Source organism: Pelodiscus sinensis, chromosome 29 (assembly GCF_052426305.1).
Source record: "Pelodiscus sinensis isolate ZL-2025 chromosome 29, ASM5242630v1, whole genome shotgun sequence".
In the NCBI taxonomy this organism is placed as follows: Eukaryota; Metazoa; Chordata; order Testudines; family Trionychidae; genus Pelodiscus; species Pelodiscus sinensis.
In genome coordinates, this window is record NC_143080.1 from 2,428,301 (window position 1) to 2,451,372 (window position 23,072).

The 23,072-nt window shown below is 63.4% G+C and overlaps 1 protein-coding gene across 1 annotated transcript; it reads left to right on the forward strand.

Moving 5' to 3' along the window:
• The first annotated feature begins 1,432 nt into the window (after nucleotides 1–1,432).
• On the forward strand, nucleotides 1,433–15,431 carry SP6 (Sp6 transcription factor). The gene is made up of 2 exons (XM_075911535.2): nucleotides 1,433–1,624; nucleotides 12,079–15,431. Exon 2 carries the CDS (start codon nucleotides 12,116–12,118, stop codon nucleotides 13,208–13,210), a length of 1,095 nt encoding a protein of 364 aa, XP_075767650.2. The 5' UTR covers nucleotides 1,433–1,624; nucleotides 12,079–12,115; the 3' UTR covers nucleotides 13,211–15,431.
• Nucleotides 15,432–23,072: the final 7,641 nt, after the last annotated feature.

Genomic DNA, 23,072 nt, shown 5'->3' on the forward strand with positions numbered 1-23,072 from the left:
TCTTCTCCACATCACCCCAGGCCCCGGGTCTCCCCTGGCCACCCCCACGCTGCCTCGGCTGCTTCAGCTCCCAGCTCTCTCCCTGCAGTTTAGTCCCTTTCTTCTCCTACACGTGTACCCGTCCGTCCCCGGCACACGCCCCTCTAGCCCCACCCCTACCCCCTACCCCATTCACTTCCGTCCAGGGGTCCATCCGTCCCCGGCACACGCAGCTATGTGTCCATCCCCATAGATACAAACCTATTCAATCCTGAGCACACCCATCTATCCATCCCCGGGTACACCCATCCTCATGTACACCCATCTATCCATCCCCGGGTACACCCATCCTCATGTACACCCATCTATCCATCCCCAGGTACACCCATCCTCGTGTACACCCATCTATCCATCCCCGGGTACACCCATCCTCATGTACACCCATCTATCCATCCCCGGGTACACCCATCCTCATGTACACCCATCTATCCATCCCCGGGTACACCCATCCTCGTGTACACCCATCTATCCATCCCCGGGTACACCCATCTATCCATCCTCGTGTACACCCATCTATCCATCCCCGGGTACACCCATCTATCCATCCTCATGTACACCCATCTATCCATCCCCGGGTACAGCCATCTATCCATCCCTATGCGTATCAATCTATCCATCCCCGTGTACACCCATAAATCTAACCCCAAGCACCAACATCCATCAAGCCACGTACATCCTCTTCTATCCATCCTCATATACACACATCTATCTTGCCCCATGCATATCAAACTATCCATCCTCTGCCCCCACATCTGTCCATTTCCTGCCCCTACATCTGTCCAGCCCCCTGCATCCACATCTGTCCAGCCCCTGCTCCTACATCTGTCCAGCCCCCTGCATCCACATCTGTCCATCCCTTATCCCCACATCTGTCTTCCCTCTGCTCCCACATCTGTCCAGCCCCCTGCATCCACATCTGTCCATCCCTTATCCCCACATCTGTCTTCCCTCTGCTCCCACATCTGTCCAGCCCCCTGCATCCACATCTGTCCATCCCTTATCCCCACATCTGTCTTCCCTCTGCTCCCACATCTGTCCAGCCCCTTCACCTGCACCTATCCACCCCCTCCCCCACATCTGTCCAGCCCCCTACCCCCACATCTGTCCAGCCAGGCCTTCTCTCCACTCTTGCAGCCCCCACTGCTGTGCTGAGAGGGCTGCGGACGAAAGGGCCGGGGCCCTGCTACGAAGCCTTCGCCGGCCCCCCCGTGTGGCCACCGCCCGAAGCCTGGTTCTGTTCCCCAGCGCCCGAGGGCCCGGCCGGGCGGAGTGGGGGTAGGAGACGCCGGGGGCGGGCAGGGGCCGCACTGCCCCTGGGAGCAGCCTCGGCTGCGAGCCGGGCTCCCCGCCGGGAAGGGTTAAACCCGCTGGGCAGGTAGGGGCGGGGGCGGAGCCGGGGCGGGCCGGGCGCAGGGGCGGGTTCGCTGCGCTCCGCTCCGCTCCGCTCGGCTCACCTGGCCGCGCTGTCTCGGCGCGGGGACCGGCGCTGACCAGCAGCCGAGGGGCTCTGCCTGTGGGGCCGGCGGGCGGGCCTGGCGCCCCGCGGAGGACGGAGATCGCGCCCCCCCGGGGCCCCGCGGAACTCGTACGTAAGCCGAACTTCGCGGCTCTGTGGCGGGGCGCACGGGAGGGCGCACGGCCCGGGCGCGGCGAGGTGGGGCGCAGCGCGGAGCGAGCCCGGGCCCCCAGCTGGCCCTGTCCGGGGGGTTAACCCCCTCTCCCCCCGCCAGGGCGCCGCTGGGGGGAGGGGAAGAGCCGGTCCTGACCCTTCCCCCAGGCTGTGTCTGGAGAGGGGGCGCGAGCCGCCCCGGGGCTGTAGCTGCGCCGGAGGGGGGGGCATACCGGGGGCAGGGTACGACTGGGGGGGGGGGCGCGCCAGAGCCGGAGGGGGGGGGGGGCTGCGCGGCTTCAGAGGGACAAGCAGGCCAGGCCGGACGAGTTTCTCGAGGGGGGGGCTGGCCCTAGCTCAGTCCGGCCTCGGGCGGGCAGAGTCGGGCCCGATCCGGGCCCCCCACTGGTAATGGGTTGACTTCAGCGCGGAGCGGATCGGGTTCCTGGCCAGGTGGGAAGGAAGGGGGCAGGTTTCCGCTCCTTGCCTCTTCCAGGCAGGTCGCCGGCAGCTTGTGGGTAGCCAAGAATAACCCAGCCCAGGCCCGGCTTCGTGCCTCAGTTTCCCCACCGGGAAGGTGGCCCCCGTGCATTTTCTACTCTCCTCTCCGGGGGCAGGAGGGCGGCTCCAGGGGGGATGGAAAGTGCTGACCTGTCAAAGCCAAAAGTGTCCAGGCGGCCTGGCCGGTTTGACCAAATTCCTGGATTGAAAAAGGATTGGGCCCTGGCCGCTTTGGAGAGGCTGGAGCGTGTCCAGAGGAAACCCCTCCGAAGGCCGACCCTGGGGCCACTGACCCCGGCCCACGGACCTGGGTGCTCCCCACCGTGGTCGAGATGTGTGTCCCGACGGAGACGGGAAAATGTTTGAAGCTCAGGGTGTAAGAGGACTGTTCCCTCCCTGGCGCGGCTACACGGCGGCCTGGCAACGCCAAGCCAGGGTCGGGGGCGAGGTGTCAGCGCGGAGCCGGGAGCGGCTGGGGGGCGGGGGGGTGAACCACGGGTAGGACCGGGCAGGGAGGGGGCGTTCACACTGGTGGCCGTCCGGAGCGAGCCCTGGGAAAGCAGGGGGAGGTGTCCGCATCTGAGCTGCCAAGTTGGCCCCAGGTCTGGGCTGCTGTGACTGGCAAGAGAAATGCCCCAGGCCTGGCTGCTTAGCGTGGTGGGGGCTTGGCTCCCGCGGAGTCCTGGGCCCTTTTGCCTTTGCTTCCCCAGGGGTTTTACCGGGCGGCCTGCACCTGGGGGCAGCCTGGCTCCGAGGGCCCTGGCATCCGATTCTCCCCAGACGCCACCCGCGGCCCTTCGGGGGCCAGGCGAGCCGGGCGTGGCCTGGTGCTGGGGGGGATGGCTCCGGGCTGGGAGCTGCCTTTGCTTCTGGGGATGGAGGCCGGGGTGTGTTTGCAGCCTTGGGACTTGCCCAGGGTGTGGGCGCCCGGCAGGGAAACGGCCCCCAAAGGGCGCGTGTCACCAGTGACGGAGGCTGGGGGGATGGGTCCTGTGGGGCTGGGTTCTGAGACCCGGCGGGGGGGGGGCGCTGGGCAGCTGTTCACAGACCCGGCCTGGCCCTGCCTGCGTATGGCCAGGGACCAGGTCCTCTCCGGCCCCCAACGGCTGGCCAGACAGCTGCTGTGGGGTCAAAGGGGGTTCAGGGGTAGCTGGGGGGGCTGACCCTGCAGCAGGCCCCGGGCCCTCAGGCTGCCACTGAAGTCAGAGAGAACCGAGGGCGCTCGGGGACCCCGGGGCAACTCAGTCGGTGGGGGAGGGGCTCTGCCGTTCAGTGCTGGGGTGGAGGGAAGCGCCCTTCTCTCCTGACCCTCTCCCCCCTGCTATTAACCCTTTGCTCCCCCTTCCCATCACCGGCTGGGCCTGCTCCGCGCTTTGGAACCCGGAGCCCCTGTCGGCTCCCGTCCCCGCCGGGCTTCCCCGGCTCTGTGGCCTGCTCCCTGGCGGTGGAAGGCCCCCGGGGCCTTCGTCCAGGAGACCAGCTGCACCCGAGCACGCTGAGCCCTGCTCTCTAGGGCCCTGTCAGGCCGGCACTAGTCTGCCGGCAGCTTCTGGGCCTGGCTGCAGCCAGCAGGGTTGTGGGGCAATTTCCCTGGCCTGGCTGGAGGGGTAGGGTGTGAAGGGCTACTCTGTACGCCGGGGCAGGGAACCTACAGCCCTGGGGCCGGATCCAGCCCCCGGCTTGCCTGGCCCTCAAGCCCCGCGTCCCGCCCCCCACCCTCGTGAACCTCCCTGTGGGGCTGGAGCATCGGCACCCTGCTTTCTGCCCAGACCCCCCCCAAGCCCACTCCTGCACCCTCGCCCCCACCCAGACCCCCCCAAGCCCATTCCTGCACCCTCACTCCCGCCCAGACCCCCCCCCAGCCCGCTCCTGCACCCTCGCCTCCGCCCAGACCCCCGACCCCAAACCTGCTCTTGCGCCCTCACCCCCGCCCAGACACCCCACCCCGAGCCCACTTCCAGACAGGCCCCTTCCACACACTGAACCCCAATTTTTTTCCAGCCCAGAGTCTAGGGGGACCCACAAAATCTACTCGCCTGGGCTCCCCTGGGCTCTGATGTGCGAGGGGAACATGGGGAGGGTCTTTCTGCATCTCAGTCGGGGGCCACGGCAGTGATGGGTTTTTGTTTTGGGGGGTTTGTTTTGCTTCTCGCTTTTGCAGGGTTGCCAGGCGTCCGGTTTTTGCCCAGACAGTTCTGTATTCGGGTCCCCGTCTGGTAAAAAACCCAGGAAATACCGGACAGTTTCCCCTGCCGCGTCGGGGGAGTGAGGAGCGTGGCCAGTTAAAGGCACAGCGACGGGTTTTGTTTTTTTTGCTCAACCAAGTTTGTCACGTTCGGGATTTTTGTTGAAAGCATCTGGCAAGCCTACGCTTTTGTGCAGCCCCCACCTGGTGTTCCTGTGGGTCAGAGGCCCCCAAAGTTCCCCTGCCCTGCTGAGCCGCTCTGCTCGCTAAGATCCCGTGCTAGGACATACCCCTCCCCCGACATGGTCAGAGGGGTGGGGCTGTGATTTTGTTGGGTGTGGTCCCTCCCCCTAGGCTGGACGCGTGTTTCCGACCTGATCCGAAGCCCTAGCGTGGTCAGCGTCATGGAGCTAAAGATGGCGCGGGAACCACGCTGCCATCGGGTGAGAATGCCCCTCCCAGTTCCGTCTCCCCACCGAAACGGGGGGGGGGGGGATTTTAACGTTCTTCTGGTTTTGGCTGGTGGAGAATTGGCCTCGAGTTTGGGGGGGGCCAGGAATTAGATTTGGTGTCCTCCGTCCAATACACCCGGAGCCTGTTTTCTCAGTCGGGCTCCGTACAATGGCTGTCCTCCTCCCCTCCTGTTGCCAGACCCACACTAACCAAGAGGGGAAACTGACTAGCCATGAAACTGACAAGACACAAAGTTAAATACCCCGTAAGCTGGGGGAGGGGAACCCTCGTTTGGGTCGGGGGCCACTGACCCACCGAAAAACCAGTCGGGGGCCACACACAAGTGAGAAGCAAAAACAAGCAAACCCCTCGCTGCCGTGGCCCCTGAGTGAGATGGAGACAGAGACTCCCCACTTCCCCTCGCGCGCCAGAGCCTAGCGGGGCCCAGGTAGTAGATTTTGTGCGCTCCAGCCCTATGGGGGGGGGCTGGAATGGCAGCGCGGGCTCCCCAAGGCTGGGAGGGGGAACCCCGAGCCTCTAGGGGCCAGATCCAGGCAAGCCAGGGGCTGCATCCGGCCTTGGGGCTGAGGTTCCCCACCCCTGCTGTACCCAAACAAGCAAAAACCAGGGAAACGTGTTTCCTCCGCTGACCTGTCGCACCCCCCTGTGCGGGGGTGGCCCGGAGTGTATGGGGCAGGAGGGCTACGAGCCCTTCTCTGTGCCACTCCCCATAGACTCTTCCCCCATCTCTTTCATCCCCCCAGCTACAGCGGCCTGTCCTGGTATTTCCATCTCTACAGCCCCCGGTTTTAGCTGGCGCAGTCCCTGGGGCTGCGATCGCAGACACACCCCACCTCCTTGGTGGTGACTGAGAAGGGCAGGGGTGCGAGCTTTTGGACGGGGGGATTTGGGGGCGTTTCACTGGAGTGTTTGGGGGGGTCCCCTTTAACCTCGCTGTTGGGGCTTTCAGCCGGGCCGCTGCCGTGCTTAAGGGGACGGAAATCGTCCGTCGTAGAGTCTCTTTCGAAAACGCCTTCTCGTGGCGCATCGGTGGATTTTCCTCCCTGTTTCCCGGCGGCCAGCGGCCCCGCCAGACGGAGGGGGCGAAGGGGGTGCCCTGGTGATTGAAAGGGGCCCAGCCAGGGGCCCCCAGCTGAGGCCCAGCTGAAGGGGGATCCGCGGCCAAGGGGAGCTGCGATCGCCCGTCCCTGCCCCTCTGCAGGGAAACAAGGCGTCTCCCAGCCAGCTAGTGGCTTGCCCTTCCGATCCGCGACCCGGAGTTTGAAACCCCCTGCCCGGATCGCCTCCAGTCGCAAACCCCTCCCAGACCCCCCACCCTGCACCTCCTCCTGCACCCCACCCCCCCGCCCAGCCCAGAGCCACTGTACAAACTGCTTCCTACAGCCGGCACCCCCCCACGCCCTCCTGCCCCCCAACTCCCTGTCAGAGCCCCCACCCTGCACCTCCTCCTGCACCCCAACCCCCCGCCCAGCCCAGAGCCACTGTACAAACTGCTTCCTACAGCTGGCACCCCCCACGCCCTCCTGCCCCCCAACTCCCTGTCAGAGCCCCCACCCTGCACCTCTTCCTGCACCCCAACCCCCCGGCCCAGAGCCACCGTACAAACTGCTTCCTACAGCCGGCACCCCCCCCACACCCTCCTGCCCCCCAACTCCCTGTCAGAGCCCCCACCTTGCACCTCCTCCTGCACCCCACCCCCCCGCCCAGCCCAGAGCCACTGTACAAACTGCTTCCTACAGCTGGCACCCCCCCACGCCCTCCTGCCCCCCAACTCCCTGTCAGAGCCCCCACCTTGCACCTCTTCCTGCACCCCAACCCCCCGGCCCAGAGCCACCGTACAAACTACTTCCTACAGCCGGCACCCCCCCACGCCCTCCTGCCCCCCAACTCCCAGTCAGAGCCCCCACCCTGCACCTCCTCCTGCACCCCACCCCCGGCCCAGAGCCACCGTACAAACTGCTTCCTACAGCCGGCACACCCCCCCCCCGCCCCTCCCAGAACCAGCCCGGCCCGAATGTCATGCAGACCATGTTCACGTGAGCACGGCTCGTGTGTGCGTGGAGGCCTGCTCTTCCCTGGGACCTGGAGTTGTTGTCCCTGGGCCCGGCTGTCTGGGCTCTCTTTGCCCTATCTCCCCTCCCCCGCCCCATACACTCGCCCCCCCCATGTCATCTCCTGTGCAGACCCCCGTGGGTCTGTCTGCAGCGCGGCAGGCCGAGGAGGGGCAGGCGGGCAGGCCGAGACGGGCAAGAGAAGGCGGATGGAGCCGTCCTGGGTTCTCTCCAAACGGAGTCAGGATTTTCCAGCGTCCCCTGGCCTGGGGGTGAGGGAGCCGGCTGGCAGGGAGGACTCGCCGGGCCGGGCTGGCTGGGCTGGTCACTAGGGAGGTTCTGGGGCCCAGGAGCGTGGGGGGAGGGAGGGACTGAGAGCTGCCAGGCTGGGGAGCCAGGTGGGGGGGTGTCGGGCCCCTAGGCTGAGCAAGACGGGCGGGAGGGAGGTGACGGGAGCCGAGCGAGGCTGCGCCCCAAGGAGCAGGCTGCTCCTGGTGGGAAGTTGGGGGCGGGGAGCCAGTCCTGGCAGGTGGATTTCGACACTGGGGCGGAGCGCCTCCCCGATGGGCTTTCGGCAGCTCAGCGGGGTGAGTCACGGGCTGGGATCCGGAGCCACAAATGGGGCAGAGCCGGGGAAAGGGGGAGCCGCCAGGGTGGCTCCTGCCCTCCTACCCGCCCGGGGGCCGGGAGCCGGAGGCTCTGCTTCCACGCTGCCCGGGGTCGCTCTGTGGCTGCGGCTGCCCCTGGCTCGGAGCCCCCCCGGGAAGGGAACGCGCTTGGGGGCGACCCTGGAGGGGAGCGGTTTTCCGGGGCTGAAGGGTCCTCAACTCCCACCCTGATCCCGCCTGCCCGGCCGCTGGGCCCCACGTCCCGCGGGCTCGGGTCCCAGCGCCGCTGTTGGACATTGAAAGGCAACCGTGTCCGAGCCCAGGCCGGCCTCCTGCGAGAGGGCTGAGGGCCAGGCGGCACGGCCTAGTAGTTAGATCCAGGCTCAGGCTCCCTGTGGGGGCAAGTCCCGAAATCTCTCTGTGCCTCGATGGGCCTTAGCCGGGGGATTGTCAGGATCCAGGGGTGGGACGGCCCAGTGCTGGGGAGGCAACAGGGGCCCGGGGAGGAGTTCAGCTCGAGAGCCGAAGCCCCGTGAATTTCTGTGCTGCGTTGGGGGGCGGGGGGGGGGTTGGCGCTGGAGAGCAGCAGAGCCAACCCAATGGGCCGGTCCCTGGAACGGGCTGGGGACCCTCCCTCCTGGGGCTTAGCCGCCCCCGAGGGAAAAGGATTCAACTCCTGCCCTGTCTAGTCTGCAGCCAGGGGGGTCCTGCATGCTGGCGGCCTCCTTGTGAGGGGTCCTGGGGGGCAGCTGAGCTCCTAAACCCGGCCTCATCCCGGTCCCCCTAGGACGTCCCCTACTGCCCGTCACAACCCTCCAGAGCTTCCCGGCAGCTGCTCCAAAAGACAGAGCTGGGACCACTGGGTCTATGGACGCCTTTTGCAGTATTGGGCCTATGACACACAGCTGAGCCATTCTGATTCCATCCAGTAGGGTCAACGGGGCAGGGACACACCAGCCAGGGGCTGAAGTGAACCCAACCAGGGACACAGCTGTCACCCATACGGCGGGGGGGGGGTTGGTCGGTGTGGGGAGACGGCCGCTCTGGCTGGCGTTGACCGTTTCACGGACCGGTGCGGCGTCTCCTCCGCCTTACACCCGGCAGCGAGATCGGGCTGGCGTTAGCGGCTGTGATGGGCCAGCTTCTCGGGATGGCCCAGACCCGACCGGGCAGCTCCTGCGTGCTCGGGCGCCACTCCCGTGGGGCTGGGCCCTACAAGCCGAGCGGCGCCTCTTCCAGGGCCCTCGATGGAGTCGTGGCGGCTCAGGGCTATAAATAGCCCCCCCCCCGCCACCCCAGGCCCCAATGGGAGGGGTTCCTGAATGGAGCCTCAGCCTCGCCGCAGCGCAGAGGATCAGACTGTAATTACAGTAACCACCTCCCAGAAGCTGCCTATTAAAGGGGTCTGTCTCCGAGCGCCTTTTAGGAACCGAGACTAAACTACACTTACATCTGCCCCGCCACCCGCTTTGAGAGGGGCCTCTGACGTGCCTTCCACAGCCCCTGGCCGGGGGAAGGTGCCCAAAGCCGCTAGGCAGGGGGCTCCCTCCTTTCTGAGCACAGGATCTCTTTCTGAAGTCAAGCGCAATCCCGGATCTTCCGCCAACCCCCCTCCCCAGGCCCCGCCCCCGCCGAGGGCTGTGAAAACGGGATGACCGACTAACCGAGTAGTCGATGGCGTTCCCATCGCGTATCGACAAGTCGGTAAGGGGGCGGCCCCCCCCCGAGAGCCGCAGCGGGGTTCGCGCCTGGGGGCAGCGTGAGCCGGGACCGAGCCGTCCAGCCAACCCCGCTGCAGCTCTGCCTTTTAAATGCAGGAAGAGCCCGGCAGGCTCACTCCCCAGCGTGGGCTCCTGCTCTCCCCGCTTGCTGCCTCTGGCTCGGAGGCAGCAAGGGGGGAGGGGAGTGCGAGTCGTCGACTCAACTGCTCTTTAACAGCCCTGCTCCTGCCCGCTCCCGTCTCTTGAGTTTTCTTCACTCCCTCCCCCCTCGCCCCAGCCTCATTCACTGTCAACAGGCTGGATCAGGGGGATGGGGTGCAGGAGGGGGGCAGGGGGATGGGGTGCAGGAGGGGGGCAGGGGGATGGGGTGCAGGGGGATGGGGTGCAGGAGGGGGGCAGGGGGATGGGGTGCAGGAGGGGGGCAGGAGGGGGGCAGGGGGATGGGGTGCAGGAGGGGGCAGAGCTGGGGTGTAGGAGGGGATCAGGGATGAGAGTTGGGGTGTGGGAGGGGCTCAGGGCTGGGATGGGGGATGGGGTGCAGGAGGGGGGCAGGGGGATGGGGTGCAGGAGGGGGGCAGGGGGATGGGGTGCAGGAGGGGGCAGAGCTGGGGTGTAGGAGGGGATCAGGGATGAGAGTTGGGGTGTGGGAGGGGCTCAGGGCTGGGATGGGGGATGGGGTGCAGGAGGGGGGCAGGGGGATGGGGTGCAGGAGGGGGCAGGGGGATGGGGTGCAGGAGGGGGGCAGGGGGATGGGGTGCAGGAGGGGGCAGAGCTGGGGTGTAGGAGGGGATCAGGGATGAGAGTTGGGGTGTGGGAGGGGCTCAGGGCTGGGATGGGGGATGGGGTGCAGGAGGGGGGCAGGGGGATGGGGTGCAGGAGGGGGCAGGGGGATGGGGTGTAGGAGGGGGGCAGGGGGATGGGGTGCAGGAGGGGGCAGAGCTGGGCTGTGGGAGGGGCTCAGGGCTGGGATGGGGGATGGGGTGCGGGAGGGCTCAGGGCTGGGCTGGGCTGGGGGTTCAGGATGTGGGCTCCGGCTGGACATCACTTACCTCAGGTGGCTCCCGGGTGGTGGCTCAGTGGGGCTAAGGCAGCCCCCCGCCCCGGCCCTGCACCGCTCCCAAGAGCGGCCGGCACGTCCAGCTGGCGCTGCTCCCACCCACAGGCGCTGCCCCCACACCTGCCATTGGCCGTGGTTCCCCGCTGCCAGCCAATGGGAGTTGCGGGGGTGTGGAGCCCCCCCAGGGGCCACACCAGCCACTTCCAGGATGGGGCAGGAGCTGCCTTAGCCCCATGGTGCTGCCGGGCTGTTAGCAGCCGATCTCCCGACTCGGCGGCAGGAGCCTCCAGGAGATGGAGCCGATTCCAGGAGCCCCCGGGCAGTGCATGGAACAGAGGAGGGGAAAGGGCTTTGTCCTGCACGGGGAGCTGCAGGGGGCACCCCCAAAGCCCTGTGGAGTATCTGGGTTTGAATGACCCCGCGGCGATGGCTCCAGCCGGGCAGGGCAGGCGGTTGGGACTGGCGGTGGAAAGGGTGAAATGTGACGCGAAAGAGACAAACACATTGTGAAATGCACCGACCAGTCAGACCTCACAGCCGCACTTTGGAAGAGGGAAGAGTAGGAATGACGCAGGTGTGTGTCGGGTCGGGAGGTGAGTGTGAAAGAAAGAGTGTGACACAGAAGCACACGCAGCACGCGAGAGTGACAGAGACGTGGTGCGTGTGAGTGACAGAAGCACACACATAGCATGTGCGAGTGACAGGCACACACATAGCATGTGAGCGTGACAGACACACACAGCACAGGCAAGTGACAGAGACGTGGTGCGTGTGAGTGACAGAAGCACACACATAGCATGTGAGAGTGACAGGCACACACACAGCACATGCCAGTGACAGAGACGTGGTGCTTGCGAGTGACAGACACACGGTGTGCGAGTGACACACGCAGCACATGCAAGTGACAAACGTGCATACGAGTGACAGACACACGGTGTGCGAGTGACACACGCAGCACATGCAAGTGACAAATGTGCATACGAGTGACAGACACACGGTGTTCGAGTGACAGACATACACGCAGCACACGCAAGTGACAGAGACGTAGTGTGTGCGAGTGACAGAGACACACACAATGTGCGAGTGACAGTCACACACGCAGCACATATGAGTGACAGACGTGGCGCATGCAAGTGACAGACACTGAGCGCACTTGGACACAGGAGCGGCTGCCAGCCGGCTCCATCCATCCCAAACCCGGTTACGTTCCACCTCTGTGGACCTGGGGTACCAGGGTGGGGGAGGGGAACACGCTGACATCAGCGCCCCCCTCCCCTGCCTCCCCCCCGCCCAGCCAACAGGAGACCGGGAGGGGGGGCAGTACCAAGGCCGAGGGCAGGAGCTGCAGGCTGGTGGGGGCAGGAGGCGCTGAAGTGGCGGCAAACGGCTCCGGATCCCCCGTCAGAGGCTCCGGGTTCGACCGGTGGGGCCGCTGGGCGCTAGACAGACGCCTCGGGGCCCCGGAGCTCAGCGCCACCTCCTACGGTCCGTGTTCGTCCAGCGCCTAGCGCCGCGCGGTCCCGCCCCCAGGCCGGCGCGCCGAGGGGCTCTGCGGGAACCCACGTGCGTAGAACCAGGCCTCGCGATTGTGATGGGGGGGCGGAGAACAGGAGCCGGCTTTGGGGCCCGACTCATCCCTGCAAGGCCAGCCCTTGGCTTTCTGCCTGGGGTGCATCTGGGGTCCTGTCCTCGGGGCTGGGCGTGCCGAGGGGCGCGCAGGACCCCGGCCCGCTGGGGAAGCAAGCGATCTCATGCCCGTCTCTGGCGGCAGGGGCAGGCCGGAGGGGGCTCCCCGTTTTCAGACCCCTTTTCTCTCCCTCTCCCCCCCTGCAGGTCTGCCGGCACTACGGCCCCGCTCCGGACTCCGGCCATGCTCACGGCGCTCTGCGGCACGCTGGCCAATCAGCGCTCGGACACGCCCCGCCCCGCCTCCCCCAGCTTGGACCTGCAGCCGCTGCAGCCCTACCTGCCCCCCGGGCGCGCCGAGGCGGGCGGCGACTTCCCTGCCCCGCTGCCGCCCGCCGCGCTCCAGCCCCTGGAGGGCCCGGGGGTGGAGTTCGCGCCCGGATACCCCCTGCATGGATCCTCCAGGCTGGAGCTGGACGGCGAGGGCTTGCTGGCCCCCGGCGCCTACGCCAAGCTCCTGCCGCCGCCCCCCGAAATGGCCCACCCCTATGAGGCCTGGTTCCGGCCCGCGCACCCCGGCCCCGCCGCCGAGGAGACCGGCGGGAGCCCCTGGTGGGACCTCCCCGTGGGAGCCGGCTGGATGGAGCTGCCGCCGGGGCAGGCCGGCCTGCAAGCCCCGGGCCCGGCGGGCGGACTCCAGCCGGCGCTGGGGGGCTACGGCCCGGCGGAGCCCCAGCTCTGTGGGCCCCAGCCCCACCTCCTGCCCTCGGCCCAGCACCTGCTGGGCCAGGACGGGCTGAAACCCCTCGAGCCGCCGGGGGAGCCTCCCGGTGCGGAGCCGGCCGGGGAGGGCGCCGCCAGGCCGAAGGGCGCACGGCGCGCGGTGCCCCGGAGCGCCGGCCAGGCCGCCTGCCGCTGCCCGAACTGCCAGGAGGCCGAGAGGGGGGCGCCGGGCCCGGACGGGGCCAGGAGGAAACAGCTGCACAACTGCCACATCCCGGGCTGCGGGAAGGCCTACGCCAAGACCTCGCACCTCAAGGCCCATCTGCGGTGGCACAGCGGGGACCGGCCCTTCGTCTGCAACTGGCTCTTCTGCGGCAAGCGCTTCACCCGCTCGGACGAGCTGCAGCGGCACCTCCAGACCCACGCCGGCACCGCCAAGTTCCCCTGCCCCGCCTGCGGCCGCGTCTTCATGCGCAGCGACCACCTCAGCAAGCACATGAAGACGCATGAGGGGGCCAAGGAGGGCGCCGAGGGCCCGGCCGGGGCGGACCCGCCGGGGAAAGGCCAGAGGGAAACCGAGGCAGGCGGCTCCAGCCCGGCCCCCCGGCCCAACTGAGCCACGGCCCCGCCGAGACGCTGGGGCTCCCTGGTGCGGGGCGCGAGAGGCGGCTTGTCCCGCGAGGGGAAGGACGCGATCTGGGGTGTCGGGAGAGGGAGGACACGAGGGCGGGGCCGGTTTTTGAAGGATCTGAGCTGAGGGATTGGGCAGACAGGGGGAGGGGGAGGGCAGAAGGGGGGGTCCTGCAAAGCCGTGGTGGGAGGGGTCCTTCTTGCAGGGGCTGGGCCTGGCCCAGAACGCTGGGTCCAGACACGCTCCCTGCTGACCGGCAAAATCAATGGGGAGCCGCCGTGCTCGGGTTCGGGCTCGGCTGGGGGAGGAGGGAGGTCGGATGCTGGAACCAAGGGTCGTCTTGGGACCCCCTCCCGCCTCTCCCCTCGCCCGCCCAGTCCCCTCCCCTCTCCTCCCCTGCCTAGTCCCCTCCCCACATGCATCGTCTCTTCCCTTCCTCCCCCATCCACCTCCTTCCCATACCCCCTCCCAACCATTTGCTCCTCTTCCTCTCCCGTCCCACCCTGCAGAATGACCCTCCGCCCCCTCTGCTCCCTGCCTGGGCAGTGACCGGTCCTGCCTCCCCACCGCCCTGTGCGGCTCCCAGGGGGGAGCAGCCCGCGGGCCCCAGAGCAGGGCCGGCCCTTCCCTCTTGCCCGGACACGCCTGGGGCCACGCGCCTGCCCCCTGGAGAGGGAGCCCCAGGTGGCTTGGGCCAAGGCTGTCCCCAGCCGGCGCTCCCCAGCGCCCGGGGGAAGGGCTTCCCCAGGGTACCCCCGGGTTGCCCCATGCACGGGGAAAGCCGGCCTGGGTGAGAGCCCAGCAGGGCTGGAGCCGTTGTGCCGGCTGGGCGTGAGAGTGGCCCCCCCCCCCTTAGAAAGCTGCATCTAGACTGGCATGATAACGGAAAAGTTTTCCGTTAAAAGCATTTGCGGAAAAGAGCGTCTAGATTGGCAGGGCACTTTTGCACAAAAGCACTTTTTGTGGAAAAGCGTCCGTGCCAATCTAGACGCGCTTTTGTGCAAGAAAGCCCCGAGCGCCATTTTCGCCATCAGGGCTTTTTTGTGCAAAACAGACCTGAGCTGTCTACACTGGCCCTTTTGCCCGAACGGGAGCAGCCTCGTATTTCCGCAAGACGCCCTGATTTTGGACAGTAGAACGTCCGTGTTCTTGCAGAAATTCAAGCGGCCAGTGTAGACAGCTGGCAGCTGCTTTTGCGGAAAAACTTGCCAGTCTAGACACAGCCCATGTGTTGCCCTTCCAGCTCCCCTGCCAGCTCTGGGGCCCAGGCCGAACGAGGGGGGGTTCCCTCGGGCTCTGCCAAGGGATCTCGGCCCCCTCCTGTGTTGGGCTGCACTGGGAGTCGAGGGTGTCGGTTCCCTGAGCTGGCTGCTGTCTCTGGAACCCAGCCGAGATCCTGCTGGGGGTAGGGGGGACCCGCTCGCCAGACCCCTCCGCGGGGCCGGGTGGAGGAACCCGGCGCTGAGCCATCGGGGCGTGGGGCGCGTCGCGCCGGGGCGGGGAGCCTGGGGTGGCTGCGCCGAGGCTGCCGGGCGGGTTGCGCAAGGCGATTGCCCCAGGCCCGCAGCTGCTCCGTTCCCACGCCCGCCCCTCTCCCGTCCGCCACCCGCTCTGCCCCGGGGGAGGCCGCCTCGCGTCGGGAAGCCAGCGGAGCCGGCAGGAGCCGGATTCCGATCCGATGGCCCAATCGGGGAGCCTCTCCCGGTGCAGCCTGCCTGGGTGGTTCTTGTTTTGCACTGGTGCCGTGCTCTGCACTCCAGCTGTATTTATTGAATGCTTGGATTATTTGTGTTATGGAAACCGACGCCTGTCGGTTGGGAAACATCCTTCGAAATCCCCCTCCCCCGCCCTGCCCCTTGGCTTTCTCGTTACGCTGTCGATCTGAAAGCTGAAGGGCATCCCGAAGGAAACTTTGTTTTTTCTCTCTTGCTCCTACCTCCCTGTCTCGGTTTAAAGAAATGAAGTTGTTTCATAGAATAGTTTTCTTACATGCCGGCCGGAGCCTCGAGCGTGCAAGACTGGCTCGTCTGCCAGCCCGGATGTAACCGCCGGGAGGGGACGGTCGGGTCTGTGTGGTTAGATTTGGGGGGAGGGTTAAGACATGGCTAGTTCCTGATCCAAAAATCCGGGCACCGGATTCTCTATTGGCATCATTCAGCCGGGCACTGACAGACACCAGCCTCGAATCTGGTTTTTTTTGGGGGGGGGGGGGGGGGGGGGGGGGTTGGTTTGGTTTTTTTGCGGCTGCTATCCTGGTGTGGCCCATTCGTAAAACATGGGGCATGTTGCCAGATTGAGCGTGGATTTTGGAGACCAAGCGGCTTCTGACTCCCAGAGGGTTTGGAGCTGGCGAGGCGGTTCCGGCCAGTCTCCGAGTGGGAGCCGGGTTCTTTATGTTAGATTGTGTTAGTCTTATTTGATTGACATTATTAATAAGGTGAAACCAGGCTTCACCAAGTGGTGGAGGATGGACGTTGCGAAACGAAGCTCATTGAATGTGCATTTTTGGTGGGTCCGTTGGCTGGCTGAGTCCAGGACCCATCTCGAAAGCCCAGGTCCTTGTATCTGGCCCCATCGGGAGTGGGGTCAGAACCATGCTGGCTGCAGACGGGGTTGGTTAAAGGGCTGAGGAGTTGGGAGGGGTCTCTTCGGCAAAGAACCTAAGCCGGCTGCGGGTTTGAGTCTCCTCATTGGAAGACTCCTCAGTAACAGGACTGCAGGTCTGGACCTTTGTTCTCTAGCACAGTTTCCTTGATGGTGTCTGGGACCTTCCTCCTTCTCAGGTGTCTGGTTAGGGCTGGCTTAGCCAGAGTCTCCGGGGTGCCAGTATCTCTTCCATGCTGGTTTGAAAGATTCGCCTCCATTGGTATTTTTACCCTCTTGGGAAACTGAGTCAGAAATGAAGACATAACCTAATTCAGCCCAAACATCCCAACTGTAGAAATCATGATTCATTGCACACAACGAACATCTTCCTATTCATTGGCTGATTTACCCGACAGAATAGAGAGCAGAAGAGACCCAAAGCTGCCCCACTGTGGCCACATCTTGACTGCAAGCCCCTTTCGAAAGAGAGTGTCGAGACGACAACCAGTTCTTTCGAACAAGCAAGCCGCTTTTTCGAAAGAGAGCACTCAGGCAGTCTGGATGCTCTCTTTCCAAAAAGCACGGTTTGCATGACATAGCGCCTTGTTTCGAAAGAGCACTTTTGAAAAGAGGCGGTGTTCCTTGTAAAATGAGGTTTACCGCAGTCGAAAACACGGCCGCGTTCTTTCGATTTACTTTTGAAAGAACATGGCAGCACTCTAGACGCAGGGGACATTTTTTCAAAAAAAGGCCACTTTTTTTTTTTTTTTTTCGAAAAAACCCTGTAGTCTACACACCCTGTGTGAAAAACCAGAGGCCTGACAAGACGCTCCATTAACTTCCATGACAGAGTTGGCTCCTGATATATTTAAATTTCCCTCCTTGTAAATTTCAGCAGAGCTTTTTTTTTTTTAAACCACTTCCTAGGTGAAGGAAGAAATTGACCGTGATTTATATCCACCGCCCTCTAGTCCCTGTACTCGCTGCCAACAAGGAGACTGTGCTAGATTCTTGCTAGTAACTCTGTAAACGAGGTGGGATATTTATGCCGCAAAAGCGGGGTGGGTTTAGTCCCAGAGGCAGTGTGGCCTACCCTCCAAATCGGGAATTGGAGCGGGAAGAAGCAGGGTTTGCATCAACGATTCTCGTTTGGGTCTGTCTCAATTCAATCAGAGCCCCACTGAACGTTGAGCAACTACGTGTGTGGAGCCAAACTTTGCCTCTGAGGGCATGTCTCTACAGAGAGCTGCAGGAAAGTAGTGAATTCGGATTCTCCCACATTGTGAATTGCAAGTGCATTCGCTGAGAGTGAATGCCGCTAAACTGAATTAAAGCCACTTCAGTTCTGAATGAAGCCCATCCACACCGAGGCTGAATGCCCTTGAACGAATCCGCCTTCAAAATCAATCCAGATTCCTTTTCCTGCATGTCCCGTGTAGACAAATCCTCAGAGACCCTGTGTCTCTGGGCTTGAACCTGGTCCAGCGAAGCTGATGAGAGCTGGGTTGGATGGTGTGGCCCTTTGGCTAGCAGTGGCCACAGTGTAAACGTGCTTATGGCGACAGGCTTGGTTTCCGTTCTGGAGCGGACGGCTCTTTTGCCCGCCAGCAGTTGCCTGGCTCACGTTGCCTGCTGGCACAGTCGCTGCTGGTGCAGAGCTGGGAGCGAGAGACGATTTCCCATGAGGTTATCACTGGAGGGTGCGATTTAAAGTCCGGGGAGCACGGGACGAGTTCGGTTTCCAGCACACGAGGCCGCCCCGAAGCAGAACGAGGCTTCGTCTGCGCTTGCAGAGTGGAAAGCACACCGCTTCTGCGAGGGAGTCGCTCGCCGGGCTCACTCCAGCACTGAAACTCGCTGTGCGCGGGGAGGGGGGGGGTTCACACCCCTGAGCCAGACGGTTGCAGTGCGGTAGAGTGGCACTGGGGAGACGGGGGAAGCTCCCGCTTGGAAAGCTGCCGGGTTCCTGGCTCCGATGCCGCACGCGTAGGCCGGGGCCGGCTGCCTGGCGTCCCAGGGCGGCTGAGCAATTGGAAGGGAATCCAGTAGACGCAGGCGATTTTAGGCCTCTCCCCTGCCCCGCCACCTTCTTCCCTGCAGCTAGCAGGGCTCAGGACTCAGCCTCCTCCCCTCGGGCCTGGGGGGAGGGGGGGGGCGGTTAAGAAGGCCCGAACACTGGGTGGGGAGGGACTGAGCTGGGGCAGGCTGGCTCCATCCCCCGCCCACCGCAGCCAGCCCTGACTGAGACACGGCAGGGCAGGTTTGCCAGTCCAGGCGTCTAGCAGGGGGAACACACAGGCATGAGGACCCAGCCAGCTGGGGCGGTCGTCCAGGCCATACGTGGGGGAATTTCCCACCCTGGGGCAGAGGATCAGCCGGGAGCATCTGACATCAGACCCGGTGGGAGGTGGGCGAGCCGAAGAGATGGGCCCGTACAGCTGACGCATTGGGGGTGTCGCATGTTGGTTTGATCCCAGGCTGCGGGGATGAGTTGCCTTGATCCGGGGGGGGGCACTTGATTCGAGGGGCCACGGCTTAGACCGGAATTGGCAGCGAGGAGGGGATCCCTGTTCAAGGGGCCATCAACAGGCCAGAGCCAGGCCGTCCATCAGGCGCCGTGGACAGGACCCCCAAACCCTTCGGCTGAGTCTATTGTTATTTTCTCGGGGGTCTAGATCTTGACTCGACCTTGACCAAGACACGGTGGCGATTCCTGCCTCAGTGACCACGACAGGGTTCAAAAAAGCGAGTTCAGTTCCTGGAGGCAGGACCATCCATGGCTGCGAGCCAGGCTGGGCAGGGAGGGTGTCCGGAGCCTGTTTGTCAGGGGCTGTGGATGGGCGACAGGAGGGATCACTTGGTGGGTCCCTGTTCTCTTCCCTCCCTGCTGTGGGCAACGGGCTGGTGGCGAGACGTGATGGGTAGGAAGGTGGGGGGGGTGCCCCTTGTACCCATTGGTCTGCTCAGGGAGGTGAGGATCATGGGTCATCGGCCAGGTCCAGGCAGGTCTGCTCCCGGTGGCAGCGGCCAGGTCTGATACAAGGGGGGAGCTGGTGATGGGTGACACTCCCCTGCCTTGGACCTGCCCCTGGGGAGGGGTTACTGGCTCCCCAGGCCAGTTGGGTGGTATGGGGGGCAGGAGAGGCCTGTTCTCAGTCTGGCTAAGGGGGAGCCGCTAGCTGCTAGCGATCGTGGGGGGCTGGGCAGCTTTCCTGTCTCCCCAGCTGTCCCCGTAGGAGCCCCCTTGAGCAAACCGTGTCGGCTCCTTTCCTGCTGTGAAGAGCCCCGGGTTGTGGGCTTGTGTTTTGTGCCATAATAAAGTTGTGTGTTTTCCACGTGCCGAGCTGTGGTCTCTCTCTCCGCCCCGGTCTAGACGCCCGCCCTGCCCGGCTGAGAGTGCTTGGCACGCAGAAGGGGACCCGAGCGCCCACATGGCCCTCCTAAATAATTAGTGGTCTGAGCCTCCCCTCCCCCCGGCACTTCGCTGGGCCATCCCGGTGGCTGCAGAGGCAGGACACGTCTCAAGAAGGGACATGTCAGAGGAGCTCCCAGCCGTCTCCTGTGGCTGTCCCATGGGGTTTGGCACGTGGCTGCCGGAGGAGGGATGCTCACCATTGCCACACTGGCCTGGTTTCCTAGCACGGGGCAGGCGTGATGAAATGGGACACACCTACCGATGGCAGCCACTGACTTTCACCTGAAATTTGTCGTTGCCACCAGCTGGGATGGGGAAATTGACGCCAGCCCTGCTCCCTGACTTTGAGGGGCTTCTAGCCCTGTGGACCAGCTTCCGGGCTTTATGGACCGTTGTCTGATATGGGTATCCGTGCTACCCTAACACCCCCAGGAAGTGGGGGTCCTCTGTGCTGGCGCTGTGCAGTCACAGAAACGCCTCTCGGCCTCAGAGCAGCCAAAGGAAAGGTGTGGGTGGGGGAAACTCAGGCGCGGATGAAGTGACAAGCCCAAGGTCACACCGCAGTCAGTGGCGGAGCTGGGAATAGCATCCTAGTTTCTTGCTCTGCCCTCTTTTCCCCTCGCGTTGGCAGGGAGCAACCCAGCCAGTGTGACTTTGCTAAAAAACAAACAAACCACCCACCAAGTTGGTTTAGGCTCTAGCCTCTGTTAAGAGACTCACTTTCTTCTAGATCAGTGGTTCCCACTCTTTCCGGCATCACGCCCCCTTTTTGATTTTTGAGAACCCTCATGCCCCCCCAATAGCAGCAAAACTTAGGGGGGGGAGGGCTGGGTTGCCTCGCACCCCCCCTGGAATTTCTTCCTCAGTTTGGGAACCCATGTTCTATATCCAGGCAACCCCATGGACATGTCTTTGTGTGTTATATCCCTTCCTCTGTCTCTGCTTTCTTGAGGCAGGAAGCTCAGAGACGTCTTTCCTCTCTTGCTCCCACCTTTGTGACTTTTTCTTCTTCCCCTCAACCGTCCACACTGCGGCCGGCCGCCCCCTCCCACCAGTAGCCACAGCGTGGGCCCCGGAGGAGCCTGAGCAGAGATGCAGCATATCCCAGGCACGCTCCGCTCCCCCAGCCCGGAATCCTCCGCAGGGCTCTGCATGGGGCTAGACCTCAAAGAGGGCCAGCAATCAGCGAGAAGCCCTGTCTCCCTGCTGCAGCCCTGGCTGGCGTTTCCGGCCTAGAGGCAGTGCTGATGCCAGAGCCTGGCAGAACCGGTCTGAGAACAGGGACCCAAGCGAGGTGGAAAGCCACGGGCAGGGCGTCGCCCAAAGCGCCGGTGACTCCTCCAGCGCTCCGGGGAGCGGCTCTCTCACTTTCTCCACCCTCACTCCTCTCCCGGGCCCAGCTGGGGCGCGCCGCAGGGAGGTACAGACCCCATCCAGTCTCTCAGCTGATTTCATCCCGCACGTGGGTTTCACAGCAGGCGTTGGCCGGCGAGGGAGCAGGCGTGACCCAGCCAGTGTAACTCGCACTGCTCCGGGGGGTGCACGGCGGGTGTGAGCCACCCCGAGAAGAGTGCAGGGAGCAAAAGGGGTGACACAAGAGAAGCCAGGGCACTATGGGAGACAAAGGGGGCCAGGAGCCCCCCTAAAGTGTGAACCCCTGGATTTCATACTTGAGGTCTGCTTAAAGCTGGCTCCAGGGGCAGGGAGATTGTTATAAACAGAGGGAGGCGAGTGATTAAGATAGCGAAAGGCTGGGCACTCAAGGAATTGAAGGATCCTTAGATCATCCAAAAGCCATTGTCGGGTGCGCCGCTTAAAAGACGGGGGGGGGGGGGGAATCGGATCACTGCTGTGAAACTTCTCTGAAATGTTCTGGAGAAAGGGGGAAACAGGGAGGTGGCGAAACCGGCAGAGGATGCAAAATTACTCAAAATAGTCAAGTGCCAAGCTGGCTGCAAACGGTCCCCAAGGGATCTCACAAAACTGGGTGATGGGGCAACACCAGGGTGGCTGGGATTCAGTGTTGATCCTTGCAAAGTCCTGCGCCTGGAAAAACAGAATCCCAACTAAACACACAAGAATGAAGGGCTCTAAACCAGCTGTGAACGCTTAAGAAAGATCTTGGAATCGGTGGGGAGAGTTGCCTGAAAACATCTGCTCAGTGAGCAGTGGCGGTCTACAACGCTCACCGAATGCTGGGAATCGTTAGGAAAGGAATAGATAGTAAGGGAGAAAATATCATATTGGCTCCGTGTAAAGTCCTGCTACATCCACACCTGGGACTGCATGCAGGTCTGGCCACCCCATCTGAAAAAAGATGTCTTCGGTTGGGAAAAGGTACAGAAAGGGCAACGGACGTGATTGGGGGAAGGGGCAGCCTCCGTACGAGGAGAGATTAACAAGACTTTCCAGCTTGGAAAAGAAATGACTAAAGGGCAGGGGGCAGTGTCAGAGGTCTAGAAAATCAGGAATGATGTGGCAAAACAGAACCAGGAAACGTTATTTATTCAGTCACCAACCGAACACGAGAATCTCACCCGGCGAAATTCATCGGCAGCGGATTTAAAAGAGACGATTTCCCCGCGGGCAGCCCATGGAACTCAGCCAGGGCCTGGGGGAAAGGCCCAGACTGGAACAGGGTTCTAGTAAGAACAAAATAAGCTCAAGGAAGCTCGGTCCATTAATGGCTGGTAGCCAGGACAGGCAGGGACTCTGTCAGAGGCTGGGACTGGACGACGGGGGAGATCACTGGATGGTTCCCTGTTCTGTTAATTCCCGCCGGGGCACCTGGCGCTGGCCACTGTCCACAGACAGGACACTGGGCTGGATGGACCTTTGGTCTGACCCCGTCTGGCTGCTCTGATGTTCTTATATAGAACCCAAATGTGCCTGTCCCCTGTGACGTAGTGTTGGTACCTTGCTGGTGGCTAGGCTTGAGTTGTGAGTGACCCCCGCTGGCTGATGGCTGCAGCACGGCCCAGCAGGGCAGGGGATGAGTCATTATGCAAGGGGGCTTCGAACCTGTCTGACCAGTTATCTCCCAGGGAGCAGGACAATGGGGAGAAGGGGAGTGGAGCCCTGGCTGGGGGCAGGGCTGGAAGAGAGTGAGTTAGGTTTCTGGCTGGTATCATGGAGGAAGCAGCCTAGGCAACGGGTTGGGATTTAGGGGCCCAGGCTCCCCCATCTCAAGGGGGGCAGAGGCATCCTAGGCCTGCCCTGGAACCAGATTACATCTGTGCTGTGCTGTATCCTGGAGAAGCAATAAACTCCCTCTGTTCTACTGGCTGGTGGAGTCTGTCCGTGCCATTACGGGGGTGCAGGAGACGGGAAAACCCCAATGTGCCCTCACACCCCCCTGTGCCCACTAGACTCCTCCCCTTCCAGAGCTGAGAGAGCCCAGGAGTCCTGATGAAGTTAGTAACAAAGGCAGAAAGTCTATTTAAAACGTTAGGGCTAACCAGTGCCCCGTAACTGACTTGCCAAAAGACGCCAGAATATGTCCATGTTAGAGCCGAGGGAGTCTATAATATTTTTATTTTTATTTCTTGTATATAGGAACCAGACGATGTACCCAGCGTTGCTCGGGTCCTTAGCTCAAATACGTACGTTTTGTTTTTCTTCATTTACATCCTTGCTCTGGGGCGGGCCTGGAGAGGAGGAGCTCAGTCTACAGGCTGTTCCAGGGAGAGAGGACAACCCCAGCCCTTTCTCACCGCAGCAGCTTGGGGCCAGGTGAGAAGCGCCTCCCCTTGGCCGCTGCCACTCCAGCGGGCACAGCTGGGGGAGGGACACATGCCCCCCGGCTGGGGAAAGACAAACAGACACACCAGTTCTCTGCAATGTATA

Bases quoted from the DNA above. Each gene is read 5' to 3' on its own strand.
- SP6 (XM_075911535.2), top strand. From the start codon at position 12,116: ATGCTCACGGCGCTCTGCGGCACGCTGGCCAATCAGCGCTCGGACACG.